The sequence below is a fragment of the Haliotis rufescens genome, unplaced genomic scaffold (assembly GCF_023055435.1).
Source record: "Haliotis rufescens isolate VD_foot unplaced genomic scaffold, xgHalRufe1.0.p SCAF_93, whole genome shotgun sequence".
Taxonomy (NCBI): Eukaryota; Metazoa; Mollusca; class Gastropoda; order Lepetellida; family Haliotidae; genus Haliotis; species Haliotis rufescens.
In genome coordinates, this window is record NW_025964387.1 from 380,597 (window position 1) to 396,760 (window position 16,164).

The window sequence follows — 16,164 nt, forward strand, 5'->3', positions numbered from 1 at the left end:
TATTGGTTTTCGTCTTTAAAAAGCTTGTGTGGTCATTGATCAGTGAAATTCAAAGGCATGGGTTTTGACTTTTAGACTTTCAGTGTCACTTCTCTCTCATCATTGGGGATGTCACGATACAACATTTGTGGCAATTTTTCCTAATTTTATATATTCCATAGGGCATAAACACTTAAGAAGGCTTAAACGTTCTGAATATCTGGACTCATATTTGAAATAACAATCAATAATGTATTTCAGATATATAAAAAAATGGTAACTAATATTTTCCAATTACATACAATACCAATTTCCCTTTTACGAAATACCTCAGATATGCATTCATAATTTGATTTCAGTGTACAGGAGGAAGATATGAATTGATACAAATAAGTTAGCACATCGCATGAGAATATCATCGGTGTATTTTTCAATTGTGACATCCCTATTAAATACCCAGGACCCACTCACCACCTGACAGCAATTCACTGTGCAGAGTTGCTTCCCTTATGCACACCAGATACCAATGATTGTGGGTTCGAAAATCCTAGTTCACCCTGATCATGTTTCTAGGTTACTCGACAACTAACTGGTGAAGATGTGAGACCTCCATCACTTCGGGCATTCCTCCCACATCAAGCTGACACTGATACAACTGGAACACAGTTTAAAGCAGCATAAACCCAACTCACTCACTCACCATCCCACAGGTGTTTTGAGTCGGTCCGTTTGTGGATGGCATGAATGTCTATTAATGCAAATAGTTCATACATTCAGTCCCACCCTTAGGTCGTTTTATTAATGCACATAGTCCATACAAGCAGTCCCACCTTTAAGGATGTTAATTAATGTAAAGAGTTCATACATTCAGTCCCACACTTTAGGGTGTTTTATTAATGTAAAGAGTTCATACATTCAGTCCCACACTTTAGGGTGTTTTATTAATGTAAAGAGTTCATACATTCAGTCCCACACTTTAGGGTGTTTTATTAATGTAGAGTTCATACATTCAGTCCCACACTTTAGGGTGTTTTATTAATGTAGAGTTCATACATTCAGTCCCACACTTTAGGGTGTTTTATTAATATAGAGTTCATACATTCAGTCCCACACTTTAGGGTGTTTTATTAATGTAGAGTTCATACATTCAGTCCCACACTTTAGGGTGTTTTATTAATGTAAAGAGTTCATACATTCAGTCCCACACTTTAGGGTGTTTTATTAATGTAAAGAGTTCATACATTCAGTCCCACACTTTAGGGTGTTTTATTAATGAAGAGTTCATACATTCAGTCCCACACTTTAGGGTGTTTTATTAATGTAGAGTTCATACATTCATTCCCACACTTTAGGGTGTTTTATTAATGTAGAGTTCATACATTCAGTCCCATACTTTAGGGTGTTTTATTAATGTAGAGTTCATACATTCAGTCCCACACTTTAGGGTGTTTTATTAATGTAGAGTTCATACATTCAGTCCCACACTTTAGGGTGTTTTATTAATGTAAAGAGTTCATACATTCAGTCCCACACTTTAGGGTGTTTTATTAATGAAGAGTTCATACATTCAGTCCCACACTTTAGGGTGTTTTATTAATGTAGAGTTCATACATTCAGTCCCACACTTTAGGGTGTTTTATTAATGAAGAGTTCATACATTCAGTCCCACACTTTAGGGTGTTTTATTAATGTAGAGTTCATACATTCAGTCCCACACTTTAGGGTGTTTTATTAATGTAGAGTTCATACATTCAGTCCCACACTTTAGGGTGTTTTATTAATGTAGAGTTCATACATTCAGTCCCACACTTAAGGGTGTTTTATTAATGTAACGAGTTCATACATTCAGTCCCACACTTTAGGGTGTTTTATTAATGTAGAGTTCATACTTTCAGTCCCACACTTTAGGGTGTTTTATTAATGTAGAGTTCATACATTCAGTCCCACACTTTAGGGTGTTTTATTAATATAGAGTTCATACATTCAGTCCCACACTTTAGGGTGTTTTATTAATGTAGAGTTCATACATTCAGTCCCACACTTTAGGGTGTTTTATTAATGTAGAGTTCATACATTCAGTCCCACACTTTAGGGTGTTTTATTAATGTAGAGTTCATACATTCAGTCCCACACTTTAGGGTGTTTTATTAATGTAATGTTCATACATTCAGTCCCACACTTTAGGGTGTTTTATTAATGTAAAGAGTTCATACATTCAGTCCCACACTTTAGGGTGTTTTATTAATGAAGAGTTCATACATTCAGTCCCACACTTTAGGGTGTTTTATTAATGTAGAGTTCATACATTCAGTCCCACACTTTAGGGTGTTTTATTAATGAAGAGTTCATACATTCAGTCCCACACTTTAGGGTGTTTTATTAATGTAGAGTTCATACATTCAGTCCCACACTTTAGGGTGTTTTATTAATGTAGAGTTCATACATTCAGTCCCACACTTTAGGGTGTTTTATTAATGTAGAGTTCATACATTCAGTCCCACACTTTAGGGTGTTTTATTAATGTAGAGTTCATACATTCAGTCCCACACTTTAGGGTGTTTTATTAATGTAGAGTTCATACATTCAGTCCCACACAAGATGCAGAAATAATTTTCACTCAAAACCCCAGATTCTTTTACTCCATAAATTGATCTTGGTTAAATTGTCTATACTGATATCGAAGACATAATAAACATACACTGAACATCTCAGCTGTTTTCTTAAGCTATACAGATCAGGCTTAGTCGTCACACAAATGAAGAAAACATACGGGAAAACTAGAAATTTGGTCAGTTGGGTTGGTGTCATGAAGAGTACAGTTGAACTGATGCAAGTGCTTGACAAGCAGAGACAACAATGTTCCACGCTATCAGGTACGTTGAATCACGGTCAGCCAGGCGAGGTGGCCTCATCCATTGGTAACACTATACATGTTCTTCACTCAACAACAGGGGCGGTCGGGTAGCCTAGTGGTTAAAGCGTTCGCTCGTCACGCCGAAGACCCGGGTTCGATTCCCGACATGGGTACAATGTGTGAAGCCCATTTCTGGTGTCCCCCGCCACGATATTGCTGGAATATTGCTAAAAGCGGCGTAAAACCAAACTCACTCACTCACTCTTCACTCAACAGATGTACTGCCCAGGTGATTCGACACCTGCCACATCCGGTGGGGGAACAGGGGACACTTATCTGAGGTATTCATCCCTCTCATTCGTGGCCCCTGGGGCGGTCAGGTAGCCTAGTGGTTAAAGCGTTAGCTCGTCACGCCGAAGACCCGGGTTCGATTCCCGACATGGGTACAATGTGTGAAGCCCATTGTTAGTGTCCCCTGCCGTGATATTGCTAAAAGCGGCGTAAAACCAAACTCACTCACTCATTCGTGGCCCCTATGGTATAAGCTGCTGCAACTTCCTGTGTACAAGACATCCTTCAGGCATGCCCAGATCTGATGAACGTTCAAATCCTAATGCGCCAAACAACTGGGGACAATTGGCAGGGAGGAATAATTGCAGCCTGGACCAAAAAAAACCTGATGACATTTTTTTAACAATCAATAGGTACATTAATGATGAGAAAGTGTGAATTACTATTTCCAGTTTTATTCCTCAATAATCATGTTATATCAACCATATCACACATTAACACCGGTACCCGTCACAGCATTTGCCAGTAATAAAGATTCTAATGATTATGGATAAACTGTACACAAGTATTTAAAACAATCCAGTAATATAAATACAACTCAATATCCAGCCATTCCACCAACCCTAAGATATATATATATTACCATACAGCTTCATTCAGTAGTAACTAATACTTGAAACTTGTTCCAGCTGAAAGTCATCCGTCACAAGACGTCTAACAATACTATAGTGTATTGTTACACGTCTTGTGACGGATGTTTGTTTGTTTGCGGTTTAATGCTGCACTCAGCAATATTCCAGCTATATGGCGGCGGTCTGTATATAATCGAGTAGTGACCAAGACAATCCAGGATAAGATGACATGCATCAACCATGTCCACGAACTTGACCACCAGATTCTATTTGTCGCCTCTTACAAGCATATTAGCCTTTTACGGCAAGCATAGGTTTTCTACCCTGGATCTTCATGGGTCGTAACAATACATTGCCCTGATCTCAAAACAACCTATCTCAATAGTAAGGGTGCAACACGATATATACCTCAATAAAATCTTGAAACAAAGTACATTTTGGCAAATTATGTTTGAGATCTTGCACTTCTCTGACTCAGAACAGACAATCTGTTTGTAAAACTCATGTTTGGCATTTTCAAGTGTACGTTTCATATCCATACCATGTTACGCATACTTCTGAAATACTGACGCAATGAATATGCACAATCATGTTTTCAAGCATTAGGCAAGATGTGTTTTTGTCCATCTCGAAACACATCGAATGATATTTAAACCCGAAAGATGACATTGGTGAGTGTGTATTGAGACCGGAGATAATTGAAGAACAACTTAATTTGATTTTTGTGGCCATTTTAAAAAAAATGACTAAAATCTTAATATTTCTTTTCAAAGTGTCACTATATAGATACTTGCATATCATATAACAAATACAACTTGACTTAAGAAGACAATGTCAAGCTTGTATCAAAGCAGTGGCTCAGTACGGCAAGAAGCGTAAAGGTCAAATCAGGGTCAAACTTAAAGCATCGCAACTAAACAAATCCCAAATTACAAATACCGTATTCGACGTAATAAGCACCCCGTTCAAATAAATCCCACGGCGATATTTGCTCATATATTGACAAGTAAACAATCATAATTAGCATTAGCATTGATAAATGTACACAAGACTTATTTATTCGCATATAATACGCACCCTTAATAATGGGCAATTAAATTCTGGAATAATATATCTGTCGTATATAAGTACCAGGCTGTCAGCATAAACCACAAAATTTATCTTTCAACTCTTGTTTTCACCAAAATAATATTCTAATAAGAGCCCCCTATTTCCAATTTTGAGAGCGCCCTGGGCGCTTATTGCGTCGAATGCGGTAACCAACAATTAAATCAATGCGTAGACTGTAACATACTTAAACAAAGACATAAACACAGCACACATGTGCCTAAGTTTCAAGTTCAAACATAATGTGTGAAGCCATTTCCTTCCTTCCTTCCTTGGCTTTATATTCAATACAATACAATATTTCTAACATTATCGTAAAACCATACCCACCCACCCACTCACTCACTGAGTTCAGGAAATCAATGACATACTTGTATAATTAAGAATTTGATTAATTTCTTGTTGGTTGTTTTAAGCTGTGATCAGTGATATTATGGCAGCCTGTATGTGATCATTTGGTTTGGTATGTTTGTTGTTTAAACTCAGCAATATTACAGCAATATGACGGCGGTCTGTAAATAATCGAGTCTGGACCATACAATCCAGTGATTGACATCATGAGCATCCATCCACGTAATTGGGATATGATGAAATGCATCAACCAAGTCAACGTGCCTGACCACCTGATCCCATTAGTCGCCTCTTACAACAAGCATCAATACTGAATCGGACAGATCAGTCACCTAATACTAATAACACTGTATTTAATCATTGCATTTAACTAACTAACGCTCCTCTTCCACTTCATAATTCCTAAGTAAGGATAGGATTTATGGATGAACAACTTCTTTATTACAATTAAGAGCGATGTTTTGATGTAGGTTCAACTTCTAAATGCCTATCAAAGAAGTTCATAATTCTTGTTTTCAGTGAACCTACAGGACACCTCTACAACGTCAAAACATTAGCTGTAACAATGTTAACAGGATATGTGGAATTCAAAATTTGGAATTGTTACTGATATGTGCAGAAGACTTAGTGCTGCATATCTTCCCCTGAGCAGTTCCCGATAAATCCCTGATAGCATCTGTGGTTTAATCTACAGCAAATCACGCTGACAGTCTAATTCGTGGTCTGCACACTGCAGTGGTGTGTAACACCCTGATAGCATCTGTGGTTTAATCTACAGCAAATCACGCTGACAGTCTAATTCGTGGTCTGCACACTGAAGTGGTGTGTAACATCAGTTTGTTCTCGTGTAACCATGGCAACCATTGCAAAATCAAGTGTTGCCCCGAATCTGCCTATACTCATCTTGGGAGGACTGGAGTCCCTTTCTTGATTGTCTTACTAGGGGCACACAACAAACCCTTTAGTAACATGAAGGTATCTTGACAATGACAATATGCTAATATATGGCAGTTGATGTGCCTTGACAAGGACAGCATGCCAATATTTGGCTGTTAATGTACCTCGACCATGCAACATGCTAATGTATGGCAGCTTATGTACCTCGACAATGATAATATGCCAATATATATGATAGTGAATGTACCTGGGGAATGCATCATGATTTGTTGTGAAAACATCATTCTTACAAAATATCCCTCATAAACCATTGTAACACTATCACCAATATATATGTGGTTATGACAAAACAAAGCCCAATTTGATCAGAACGGGCTCTGGACCCTGTTCCACACTGCGATGTTAGCATTACGTCTACTGGTAGCCTACGACCATCTTAGAGCTTTGTGGAATGGGGCTGTGGTTCTTCGGAAAGTTCCCTTCGACACATAATGGTACTTTCACCAGGCTCATGTCTCTTGTAGAGAACTTGGAACCAGTCTGCATCATAAAATAACATATAACATAACCTTCTTGCAACTCGACAGATTATCGGCCCTCCATGATTTAATGTCCTGCGCAAGGCTTGGGGCTTGGACCAGTGCTTCACACTCAGGACAGCAAATTGTATTTCCTCACTGCCTGTAAAGTTTATTCTCTTGACATTTCATAGAAACAGGAGCAGGAAGAATATTTTAATTGTTCACGTTTCCTTGTCGGCCACATTTTAGCTCCTGTTCTTTAAATAACTAGCTGTGGAGCTGGAAAGTCAATACACTTTCGGTACAAAGCCATAGATTTCCTCATCTGAAAACATCATTCAATATTCCACTACAACCATAAAAGGAGTTGCTGTCTAATATTCTCCACAGTTCTGTTGAGACAAAATGATTCTGTTAAAACATCATAGTTAAACAAACGTGAACCTAAAGATTGTGTCGGACAGAAACAGTTGAAGTTTGTATTGATAAAGCCTCTAGAAGTTGTGCAGCTCTGGAACATCGTAGTAGAGGTCGATGGAGTTGGGGTTGGCGAGGGCACCACGCTGAGGGACGTCCAGGCCGGAGATGGCCCGTTTCACTGCAATCTCAACCTTCTTGCCAGAGATGGTGTACTGAAGGGACAAACAGAAACATCAACACAACATTGCAGTGAAGGAAAATTATTTTCTGTTTCTGATAATCTTGATTTGTTTGAAAACATCTCTACATTGCAATTCCTGTCAACTTTGAAATTTGAACCTTGAGCAAGCAGTACCCTGGTAAGGGGTGAGCAAATAGAGTCAAAAGCTTTTGTTAGTTTGTTTGTTTGTTTGTGGGTGGCAGGGGGGGCGGGCAAGCGAGTGCTCTCATGGTCATAAAATGTACTAACCCATGAAAATCCGGTTTGGAATAGGCTTTCAGCAACCTATGCTTGCTGCAAAAGGCGATTATGCTTGTCATAAGAGGCGACTAACAGGATTGGGTTGTCAGACTCGCTGACTTGGCTGATGCATGTCATCATGTCAATCACTAAATTGTCTGGTCCATTGTCATTGTTTACAGACCACCGTCACATAGCTGGAATATTGCTGAGTGCGGCGTCAAACAACAAACAAACATACAATGTACTGACCCAATCCTCATTTTAGTCTCTCATGACAAGCATGGAATCCCGAAAAGAATATAAGGAAGGATTACCGAAAAAGTATTCTGCCCTGGAATCTCCAAAGAATATAAGCAAAGAGTACTGGGAATCTGTACTGCCCTGGAAGAAACCATGAGGTGTACCTCCCCTGAATATTAGGACTTAAAAACATAAATAATTTTATTTTTTTTAAAACAGTGCAGGCGAAATAAATACTTACGGGAATGTCGTCGATGGGCAGAATCATGGAGGGCACGTGCCTAGCAGAGAGATACATCCTAATGGAGGTTTTGATGCTGCCCACAACCTCCTTGTTGAACTCGCTGCCCGGCGCCATCTTGAGGAACAGAACAACTCTCTCGTCTGTCATGTCCCGACTACGCTGGGCGACGCACACACTGTCCTGAATCTCCTTGAAGGCCTCCACTGGCAGAAGAAAACAGAAAATACCTTTCCAATAATGTACCATCCCTCATCGACCAAGTCAACGAGCCTGACACCTGATCCCGTTAGTCGCTTCTCGTAAGATGCATGTCATCGTATCCCAATTGCGTGGATCGATGCTCATGATGTCAATCACTGGATTGTCTGGTCCAGACTCAATTATTTACAGACTGCCGTCATTTAGCTGGAATATTGCTGAGTGCGGCATTAAACGACAAACAAACTAAACCAAACCAAAAGTATCCCTCATCCTAAAATAACATGGATCAAGGGCAGTAAATCTTGAAAAAAATAATTTGAGCCATTTATTTTCAAACTCAGACTTGATAATTATCTCTTAGATAAGCATGCAAACTTTTATTCATGTAACTTCAGTAGTTTCTGAAAAAAGTCGTTCCCATTTCACGCAGTATGCACTAAGTTGAAAAGCATGGAGCAGGGGCCATAAAAATTAATTTAAGACACCTATTTTTAACTTAATTGAGATAATGACCAGTAAGACTAGTGTGCAAAATTTAATTTCTCTAACTGAAATAGTTGGATTGGATAATAATGTACCATCCCTGTTGATCAACCCGTTGGGGTATGAAGCCACACAATCACACACTGTGACCATCTGATCTCCATAAGCTCCAACAACACGTTTGATAAGGATGTGTGTTGTTTAATGCCGCACCTAGCAATAGTCTAGCTTTTGACAACAGACTGTAAATAATCGAGTCTGAACAATCCAGAAGAACTCGGGAACAACAGATGTGATGCGATGGCGATAATAAGCAGTCTGTGGTCAAACAAATTGAGGCCACTTGCCCAAATTTGGCTCTCAGCGTTATTTTCAGTCGATTTTTGTGTTATTGTATGGACTAACTTTTCTGACCTTAACTAGACTGAACAGAATGTTACAAGTCTTGGACTGAGAGCTTGTGGCTAAAGTTGCAGACTGCATAAGGCTTACCAATGTTGTATATTTCTGCACTGCCGAATCTCACACCGTTTGGATTTAGTGTTCCATCACTGCAATGTACACAATTTCAACAATTAAATATCCAACTCAAATAATTGGAAATGTCATAAATGGAAGGAGACATGGATAAAATTAAAGTGAGAGAGTTTGGTTGGATTGAAGATATTGATCACTAATTCAGTTTCATTCCCGGCATAATAAAAGATAGGGCGAGTATATTTTCACACCACTTTTAGCAATATTCCAGCAATATCACAGCAGGGGACACCAGAAATGGGCTTCACACATTAATAAAAGAGGAAAGAGATACAGGTCTTATCTTCTAACCACTTTGGTTAAACCCATTAACGTGTCATGGTGCCTTCAAACCCAGAAACATGCCTATTTCTGATATACCCATAACTCTACACAGAGAAGTGTGGCACCTTAAACAACTGGAACACCCACTTTCCACGCATGGCTATTGGGGATGACGAAACAAGGATCATGATCCGGGGAATGAGGTATTCAAACCATGATCGAATAGGCTTCTCCTCCTATATCCCTCACACCAACCAGCCCATAGTTCACACATATACCTCTTATAGCTCACACACCTACCTTCTCCCTAACATCACCACTCCTCCAGTGTGAGAGTTGATAGAACAGAAGTCCCCATGAGCCCACACACCTACAAGGAGAAACATATTGAGATCAACAGATATACTTCCAGATAAATGGAACAGATAAAAACAATAAACCCAACTACATGTACATGTAAGTATGTAAGTACTGGTAGACAAGCACGATCAAATAACTCTTCAGCTCATCCTCTCTGTTTTCCAAACAGACATCCTGTCTCGTGTCGCCATGCTGTCATTCTAACACATGTGCTTTCCTGACGTAACTCAGTGTGTTAAAAAATAAAACTTCTGTTTTAGGCTTCTCAGGCACCGTCCGCATCATCATAAATTCTGCCTCACGTTTTGTTTTATTTCCATTTTCAAAAGAAATATTAAAAATCCTAATAATAACAATGCGATCCAATATAGCTTGAAGTTACTTCTCGTGTTATGGTCATGGCAGCAATAGGAGTACACAACTGTTATTTGGTTACATACTAGTATGAACAGGCCAAAATAACCATTAAAAAAAACACCACCCGCCTGCACTATATTTTCAAAAGTCATTGCCTGAGAACCAATTTTTTTAAGCTTAATTAACAACCACAAATGTGTTGGAGACAAACCGAGGATCAAAATAACGGATCGAGACATGAGGCATTTCCATTTTCTACTAGCCAGTTTTTCCAAACCGCTTCATGGACGATAGGAATTATATATATCTTAACTCACCTGGAAACTTGTCAAAGTATGCTTTCTTGTATTTGAGGTTGTCTGTGTCATTCCAGAAGTACACCGGCATAGAAGGGAACGGAGTGAGACAGACCAGCTCTCCACTGTTGTCATACACCTGTTTACCTGGAGGAGAACAGATTCGTACACATTAACACTTAATGAACAGACCAGCTCTCCACTGTCGTTATACACCTGTTTACCTGGAGGAGAACAGATTCGTACACATTAACGCTTAACGAACAGACAAGCTCACCACTGTTGTCATACACCTGTTTACCTGGAGGAAAAGAACAGATTCGTACACATTAACACTTAACGAACAGACCAGCTCGCCACTGTCGTTATATGCCTGTCTACCTGGAGGACAAGAACAGGTTCGTACACATTAACACTTAACGAACAGACCAGCCCTCCACTGTTGTCATACACCTGTTTACCTGGAGGAGAACAGATTCGTACACATTAACGCTTAACGAACAGACCAGCCCTCCACTGTTGTCATACACCTGTTTACCTGGAGGAAAAGAACAGATTCGTACACATTAACACTTAACGAACAGACCAGCCCTCCACTGTTGTCATACACCTGTTAAACTGGAGGAAAAGAACAGATTTGTACACATTAACGCTTAACGAACAGACCAGCCCTCCACTGTTGTCATACACCTGTTTACCTGGAGGAAAAGAACAGATTCGTACACATTAACACTTAACGAACAGACCAGCCCTCCACTGTTGTCATACACCTGTTTACCGGAGGAAAAGAACAGATTCATACACATTAACACTTAACGAACAGACCAGCCCTCCACTGTTGTCATACACCTGTTAAACTGGAGGAAAAGAACAGATTTGTACACATTAACGCTTAACGAACAGACCAGCCCTCCACTGTTGTCATACACCTGTTTACCTGGAGGAAAAGAACAGATTCGTACACATTAAAGCTTTACGAACAGACCAGCCCTCCACTGTTGTCATACACCTGTTTACCTGGAGGAAAAGAACAGATTCGTACACATTAACGCTTAACGAACAGACCAGATCTCCACTGTCGTTATACACCTGTTTACCTGGAGGAGAACAGATTCGTACACATTAACGCTTAACGAACAGACAAGCTCACCACTGTTGTCATACACCTGTTTACCTGGAGGAAAAGAACAGATTCGTACACATTAACACTTAACGAACAGACCAGCTCGCCACTGTCGTTATATGCCTGTCTACCTGGAGGACAAGAACAGGTTCGTACACATTAACACTTAACGAACAGACCAGCCCTCCACTGTTGTCATACACCTGTTTACCTGGAGGAGAACAGATTCGTACACATTAACGCTTAACGAACAGACCAGCCCTCCACTGTTGTCATACACCTGTTTACCTGGAGGAAAAGAACAGATTCGTACACATTAACACTTAACGAACAGACCAGCCCTCCACTGTTGTCATACACCTGTTAAACTGGAGGAAAAGAACAGATTTGTACACATTAACGCTTAACGAACAGACCAGCCCTCCACTGTTGTCATACACCTGTTTACCTGGAGGAAAAGAACAGATTCGTACACATTAACACTTAACGAACAGACCAGCCCTCCACTGTTGTCATACACCTGTTTACCGGAGGAAAAGAACAGATTCATACACATTAACACTTAACGAACAGACCAGCCCTCCACTGTTGTCATACACCTGTTAAACTGGAGGAAAAGAACAGATTTGTACACATTAACGCTTAACGAACAGACCAGCCCTCCACTGTTGTCATACACCTGTTTACCTGGAGGAAAAGAACAGATTCGTACACATTAAAGCTTTACGAACAGACCAGCCCCCCACTGTTGTCATACACCTGTTTACTTGGAGGAAAAGAACAGATTCGTACACATTAACACTTAACGAACAGACCAGATCTCCACTGTCGTTATACGCCTGTTTACCTGGAGGAGAACAGATTCGTACACATTAATACTTAAGGAAGAGACCAGCTCTCCCCTGTCGTTATACACCTGTTTACCTGGAGGAAATAAACAGTTTTGTACACATCAACTCTTAACGAACAGACCAGATCTCCACTGGCGTTATACACCTGTTTACCTGGAGGAAATAAACAGTTTTGTACACATCAACTCTTAACGAACAGACCAGATCTCCACTGTCGTTATACACCTGTTTACCTGGAGGAGAACAGATTCGTACACATTAACGCTTAACGAACAGACAAGCTCACCACTGTTGTCATACACCTGTTTACCTGGAGGACAAGAACAGGTTCGTACACATTAACACTTAACGAACAGACCAGCCCTCCACTGTTGTCATACACCTGTTTACCTGGAGGAAAAGAACAGATTCGTACACATTAACGCTTAACGAACAGACCAGCCCTCCACTGTTGTCATACACCTGTTTACCTGGAGGAAAAGAACAGATTCGTACACATTAACACTTAACGAACAGACCAGCCCTCCACTGTTGTCATACACCTGTTAAACTGGAGGAAAAGAACAGATTCGTACATATTAACGCTTAACGAACAGACCAGCCCTCCACTGTTGTCATACACCTGTTTACCTGGAGGAAAAGAACAGATTCGTACACATTAAAGCTTTACGAACAGACCAGCCCTCCACTGTTGTCATACACCTGTTTACCTTGAGGAAAAGAACAGATTCGTACACATTAACGCTTAACGAAAAGACCAGATCTCCATTGTCGTTATACGCCTGTTTACCTGGAGGAGAACAGATTCGTACACATTAATACTTAAGGAAGAGACCAGCTCTCCCCTGTCGTTATACACCTGTTTACCTGGAGGAAATAAACAGTTTTGTACACATCAACTCTTAACGAACAGACCAGATCTCCACTGTCGTTATACGCCTGTTTACCTGGAGGAAATAAACAGTTTTGTACACATCAACTCTTAACGAACAGACCAGATCTCCACTGTCGTTATACGCCTGTTTACCTGGAGGACAAGAACAGGTTCATACACATTAACACTTAATGAACAGACCAGCTCGCCACTGTCGTTATATGCCTGTCTACCTGGAGGACAAGAACAGGTTCGTACACATTAACACTTAACGAACAGACCAGCTCGCCACTGTCATTATATGCCTGTTTACCTGGATGACAAGAACAGGGTTGTACACATTAACACTTAACGAACAGACCAGATCTCCACTGTCGTTATATGCCTGTCTACCTGGAGGACAAGAACAGGTTTGTACACATTAACACTTAACGAACAGACCAGATCTCCACTGTCGTTATATGCCTGTCTACCTGGAGGAAAAGTACAGATTCGTACACATTAACACTTAACGAACAGACCAGATCTCCACTGTCGTTATACGCCTGTTTACCTTGAGGAAATGAACAGGTTTGTACACATTAACACTTAACGAACAGACCAGATCTCCACTGTCGTTATACGCCTGTTTACCTGGAGGAAATGAACAGGTTTGTACACATTAACACTTAACAAACAGACCAATCCTCCACTGTCGTTATACACCTGTTTACCTGGAGGAGAACAGATTCGTACACATTAACACTTTACGAACAGACCAGCTCTCCCCTGTCGTTATACGTCTGTTTACCTGGAGGAGAACAGATTCGTACACATCAATGCTTAACGAACAGACCAGCCCTCCACTGTCAATATACACCTGTTTACCTGGAGGAGAACAGATTTGTACACATTAACACTTAAGGAACAGACCAGCTCTCCACTGTCGTTATATGCCTGTTTACCTGGACGAAAAGAACAGGTTCGTAAACATTACCACATAACGAACAGATCAGACCTCCACTGTCGTTATACACCTGTTTACCTGGAGGAGAACAGATTCGTACACATCAACACTTAAGGAACAGACCAGCTCTCCACTGTCATTACACACTTCTTGTTCTGATAGGATCGTCACTAGAGGTGTAACGATACGGCGATACAATATTGTATCCCGATGCACAGCCCACGATACGATGCATCGATTTGGAAAGCATGTATCGCGATACATACGATATTTTCATAACACAGTTTTACCTACCGTATTTTCTTGAGTATAGTGCACACTTTTTTTCCAAAAGCACAGCTGTGTAGAAGGGGTTGCGCATTATACACGAATTAATGAGTTTTGATGTTTTTCCCCCATGGAAAGACATTACCGTGAGCACGAAACACCGGAAATACCATGTCAACAAATCCATACTGAAATTCGCAAATTATTCATGTAATTACACTGTCTGGCTATAAAAAAAAGTGTTCTTTGAATATCTGGACTCATGTTTGTAACTTATTTCATTAATTTTATTCAAAATTCCTTTTAATATTGTTTTAATTAATTTCGGTGAAATCGTGTGTGAAGCGATCGGAAGATCGCACAACTCACCGTTATTAACAGCAACCATGGTCAGATTACCGCTATTGACGCCTTGAAAGGAATTTTAGTTGACAGAGAATGGATACATATATCATAAATGCCATACTTTGATTCGTTAAAAGTCAGATTTGTTTTTGTTTGACGATTCTATGTCAACACGTAATTCTCGCGAACACGCGATCACGTGCACGGGAGCCTTGACGGTGACTGGTCAGACTGGTTCCATGTAAATAATAATACCCGACAATAGTGATCAGCTGCTTCGCTTAGGGTTATTATTATTTAAAATATGTTTAGTAAAAGCTGCATCGAAATTAACAATATACTGGAATATATTATTCCTGATAAAAAAATAGTTTCAGATACAACTTTTGTCGATCCTTGCATTAAAATACTGTAAAGTTATATCAATGGGTGTGTCTTGACCGAATCACCGGTCCATTCCAAGAAAACGTGTACATGTACAGCTGATTGCTGTGTCCGGCTTAGTTTACGAGAAAATACACAACGTATTCTTAATCCCTGGATATAAAACAATGCCTGGCTGAACAAAAAATACTATTTAAACGGTAAATCAACAGTCTGGTGATTTTTTATCTCAAATTTCGAATTTGTGCTGACGAAGTTTCTCATCACTCGTTCGTTTGCCGGACTTCGCTGAAGGGGTACGGTGTAATTTTTTTCTGCGCATAATATTCAAATTTCTTTTTTTTCCAAAATATTGAACCTGCTAGAGGGGCGTGCGCATTATACTCAAGAAAATACACGAAATACATGGGCGGATACAGCTTTTTTTAAAAGGGGGTGTGCATAATTAAGATCTATTTATTGTCTTTGGTGGTAATTTATACAGAAATAAAGATTTTTTTCGAAATAAAAAAAAGGGGGGGGGGATGCGCCCATGAAATACGTTTAACAGTTTCAAAGCGAGTTTGTTGTTTCAGTAAAACATACTGTATTGCTGACAATTTGCTATAACAGTAAATAAACACCTTATTATATCTTCTTTAACTGTACTTGTCACATCTTTTAGATAGCAGAAGGACATCAACTTGGCTTAGCTTGTACCAGTAAACACTGTATCTCGATACGTATCGTATCGCGACCCTCCCGTATCGTTACACCTCTAATCGTCACCAATACAAAGTTTGCTACAAGAATGTTATTTTTCAAAATAAAATCGGTAGCTGAAGCCCGAGACTAACCAACATTTATTTAGTCAAGTATGCTCAGCTGATGATAACCC

At 39.8% G+C, this 16,164-nt stretch overlaps 1 protein-coding gene across 1 annotated transcript in view; it reads right to left on the bottom strand.

Moving 5' to 3' along the window:
* Window positions 1-3,563: 3,563 nt before the first annotated feature.
* LOC124131994 (acetoacetyl-CoA synthetase-like) overlaps window positions 3,564-16,164 on the bottom strand; it is a 36,646-nt gene continuing 24,045 nt past the window's right edge. The window contains exons 13-17 of the mRNA XM_048391617.1: window positions 10,519-10,644; window positions 9,785-9,854; window positions 9,176-9,234; window positions 7,997-8,202; window positions 3,564-7,264 (exon numbers count right to left, since the gene is read on the bottom strand). Of these exons, the coding sequence (XP_048247574.1) occupies window positions 7,127-7,264; window positions 7,997-8,202; window positions 9,176-9,234; window positions 9,785-9,854; window positions 10,519-10,644 (599 nt within the window). The 3' untranslated portion in view covers window positions 3,564-7,126. The remainder of the gene's footprint in view (window positions 7,265-7,996; window positions 8,203-9,175; window positions 9,235-9,784; window positions 9,855-10,518; window positions 10,645-16,164) is intronic.